The sequence below is a fragment of the Olea europaea genome, unplaced genomic scaffold (genome assembly GCF_002742605.1).
Source record: "Olea europaea var. sylvestris unplaced genomic scaffold, O_europaea_v1 scaffold4079, whole genome shotgun sequence".
Lineage (NCBI taxonomy): Eukaryota > Viridiplantae > Streptophyta > Magnoliopsida > Lamiales > Oleaceae > Olea > Olea europaea.
In genome coordinates, this window is record NW_019260472.1 from 1563 (window position 1) to 5647 (window position 4085).

The following is a 4085-nucleotide window of genomic DNA, read 5'->3' on the forward strand; positions in this document are numbered from 1 at the left end:
AAAATCAAATTTTTATTTTTTTTGATAAAAATTATAGATTTCATGAAATGTTTGATTGAAAATTAATTTTAGAAAATGGGACAAAAATAGATAAAATATCTATAATTTATTAAATATACATTTGGCACATTCATTATTTTACTTTTCATTTTTCAATATGTATTTATTTATTTAAACCTATTTTAAAGATTTATTACCTTTTCGTTTTTCAGTATGTATTGGATTTATTTAATCATTTGAATAATGTTATCATAAATTATTTTGTCAAATATTTAATTATGATCAATGTACATTTGACAGATTTATTCCACTTGATTAAATAGTAAATTAAATTTATTAAAATTTTATGGAAACAAAAGATTAACATTTTTAGTGCTTTTTTNTTGAAGGTTAGAGTTTTCAGGTGCGTTCCTCTTGATTTTTATTTATTTATTTATTTTCGTTTATTGGGTTGGATTAAACTAGTATTTTATTTCATCTGTGATCAATTTCGGACGTCTATTCTTGATGGGTTTTTTTAGTTAATTATTGCAAATATAATTTATAATAATTGAGACTTCTTTTCGTGTAATCACATTTAATCAATTTCCGATTTCGATTCTTGATGAGTTTTTGATCTAATTAATTGAATATGTTTATTAATTGGCGTATAAGCATGATTTTAACACGTGGGTGTGCGCGGGGGGGGCGAGAGTGGGGGTTTGATTATGGTTTTTTTTTTTTTTTTTAATTGATTGGCTGTTAACGTTATTGGCGTTTGCATTACCTGTTCTTCTGTTGCTTACTTTGTGTATGTAAAGATTTCATCATTTTAATAATTTGAATGAAAAATCATATTCAGCTCCTGCACAGTTACACGCATCGGATCTCTTTTTAGTCCAACAAGTTACATGGTTGAGCTAGACATACCAGTTCCTACTGCTTTTGATCCATTTGCCGAAGCCATAGAGTCCGGTACCCCCGGGGCAAAGGAGTATGTGCACATAAGGATACAACAGAGGAACGGAAAGAAAAGCCTGACTACAGTCCAGGGACTGAGGAAGGAATTCAGATACGAGAAGATCCTCAAAGACCTCAAGAAGGAGTTCTGCTGCAACGGTAATGTTGTGCAAGACAAAGAGCTCGGGAAGGTGATCCAGCTCCAGGGCGATCAACGCAAGAATGTTTCACAGTTTTTGGTTAGTGCTGGACTTGTGAAGAAGGATCAGGTCAAGATTCATGGTTTCTAAGCCTTCGTAATTCTTATTAATAGCTAATATATTGTGTACTGTGAGTGGTTTGTAGTTAGTAAAGAAGCCTATTATTATATTCATGTGTGTCTTGAGGACAACTGTTTTGGTTTTCCTGAGTTATTTTCTATCCTTTGATCATCAGTTCATCTCATGGGTTATACAGTAGATTGTAATTGCTCCTTTATTAATAAAGTTTATATCTATTTAGCCAAAATGTTTTGTTGATTCCCTTTCCCCTTTATTCAACACCCCAAGTGTTTATTTGTGATTATTTTAGTTGTGTTCTGCTCCGTGAATGTCCAGGGTGACGATGCCCTCTATGTATCAACCTTTTTATGTTGTAGTGACGAACTATATTTTTTATGCCCTGAATGTATATTCTTGTATGGGGTTTAGGATGCTTTAGGTTTAGAAAAAGACTTGGTGAATCCCTCTTTTTGCTGGCTGCAAAGTGGAGCGTGGCTGCCAGTTTAGTCCTTGAAAATTTTAGTCTTCTATCTTTCAGTATGTGTAAGCTATTGGTGGCATTGACATGCTGCCTGCTGGAGCTTTCTTCCATGTATTATTGCACAAGAACAAAGTGAGAAATTATGTATCGTGGTTTGATATCTGTGCTGGTTTTTAAAGCTCTACCATGGTGGTGTTGTGAGTAGGGGACTAATACTAGGAAACAATAATGCTTCATAGCTATCAAGCAGAGCCATCAAATGGGTTGATCACTTTATCTGCAATTATAACATGAGAATAGAAGTCCCTTGAGAGCAGAATTTTAACGTGGTTACCAGTAGGATGTAAATACTATTGCAAATAAATGTTGACATGGCTGGAGGTGCATGGAAAGTGAAAATTGCTTCATATCAGGATGATTTCTTATCTGCAGATTCATAATAAAATTGCAAGGATTCTAAGGTGTTACTGACATAACTAACACTTCAATGAGAAGCTTAAAGCATGAATTATGTCATTATTCTTTTGGCTAGACACATGCAGTAGAATAACTACTGTGCGCTGCTACTTGTCCGATGCTGATAGCTCACTCGAAAGAAATGGTAATGAGATTTTGATTTCTCCACGAGCATAATCCTTCCATGCCACTTGGTCTTGTCGATGGCTCTGGTTGTAGCATCAGCAGCACATTATACCCTTTTTGAACTCCATTCGTATGGGAAAGAAGCCATAAGTTTCTCCATATGGAGATTGGAGGAGTGTTTAAAACCTAGAATGTGAAGAAATTTGTCCTAATAAAATAGGACATAGAACCTTCTGAGAAGTGAGTGAGTGAAAGGAAAAAAGGGCACTTCGTAGCAATTCCATATGTTTTCTACTTTGCTTCCGTAAGACTTTCTAAAAACGGATTTTGGCTTTTTAAAATCCCAGCCAAACGGGCCTTTAGCTTTTCATGTCTGAATTCTAAGATCTTAGTTTCCATTGCAAAATACCACTAAATTCTTCATGAAACGCATTATTATGTGCAATAGCTGTAAACAAATACATCAAATTAAGGGTTAATGAAGTTTATACTTTATAATGACTAGGGAGTGTCTAGAGTACTTCACTTCATCAACTGTGTGTATTCAAATGATACTTTGATATTTATTTAATAAACTATATATAGTGATGGGTAGAATATATGATAACTGGGAAAGGCAGGTTGGAGCCACGTTGCAGAGGGACGAGCTTTGTGATATTGCTTGTGCACTCTCTAGGGAACCCAGCCTCAGCTCTATTTCATCATATTTCAGTTGCACATTCAGTTCGAGTCTCGGGACGTTGAAGGTGCATCTCTTTATGCTTTTGCATGATAGGTAATTAGGATTCCATGTATTCTTTTGATGCTATATCAATTATTAGGTTAAGGATTGTACCAAATTGCTGTTTTTATCTGTGGATTATGATCGCTATTCTCTCGTCTTTACTTTCTCTTTTTCAATGTTGCTTCTTTTTTACTTCTTTTGATTGAAGATATGGAGTTTGGGAGCTTGCAAAACAATAATCGTTTTGTAGGTCCATTCCTCTTTGAATGAAACACATCTTATTTTGAACTAATATACTAATTTCCTAGTGTACAATTTTCTTATAGGTCTATTGGGTTTCTTAAGCCCCTTTCTGAATATTTTCTTGCCTTCCTTCTTATGATTTTACGTGTTCAGTTTTGCAGTTTCGTTTAAGATATAGGCTTACTAATAATCCTGAATCTACTGTCAATTTTCTTTAGGGGGATTAGTTGGTACTGAATTTTTTGTTTGATTGCCTCTTTGTTTGACTACTAGAAAGTGAAAGCATGTTTGGGAAGTATTTGTAAGTGGTTTTAAATTATAAGTATTTAGAAATGAGTGGTTGGTGGATAAGTGGGTAGCATAAGCATTTTCTTGTAGAACTTCATTAGCTTAAAGAAAATCTCAGGAAATCCAACAATTGTCCAGCTCCTTCCAAGCTCAAGCATCCTGATTTTTGGTACAAAAATCTTTAGGGGGATTAGGTGGTACTGAATTTTTTGTTTAATTGCCTCTTTGTTTGACTGCTAGAAAGTGAAAGCATGTTTGGGAAGTATTTTTAAGTGATTTTAAATTATAAGTAGATAGAAATGAGTGGTGGTGGATAAGTGGGTAGTATAAGCATTTTCCTGTACAACTTCATTAGCTTAAAAAAATCTCAGCAAAATCCTACATTTCTCCAGCTCCTTCCAGCTCAAGCATCCCGATTTTTGGTACAAAAAGTAACCTTCCTACTCCAAGATGTGACGAAGGGATAATGCAGTTGCCTAATGGTAAGCCCATTTCATTCAAAGAATTAAAGAACTACAATTGCAAATTTTTTACATAACAGTAGCATTTGGTTCCTTATAAAGAGATG

General features: G+C 34.3%; 1 protein-coding gene across 1 annotated transcript; it reads left to right on the forward strand.

The window, feature by feature from the left end:
* Nucleotides 1-381: 381 nt before the first annotated feature.
* On the forward strand, nucleotides 382-1446 carry LOC111387537 (protein translation factor SUI1 homolog 1-like). The gene is made up of 2 exons (XM_023012105.1): nucleotides 382-403; nucleotides 842-1446. Exon 2 carries the CDS (start codon nucleotides 891-893, stop codon nucleotides 1227-1229), a length of 339 nt encoding a protein of 112 aa, XP_022867873.1. The 5' UTR covers nucleotides 382-403; nucleotides 842-890; the 3' UTR covers nucleotides 1230-1446.
* Nucleotides 1447-4085: the final 2639 nt, after the last annotated feature.

Coding starts and splice junctions, on each gene's coding strand:
- LOC111387537 (XM_023012105.1), top strand. CDS start 891: ATGGTTGAGCTAGACATACCAGTTCCTACTGCTTTTGATCCATTTGCC.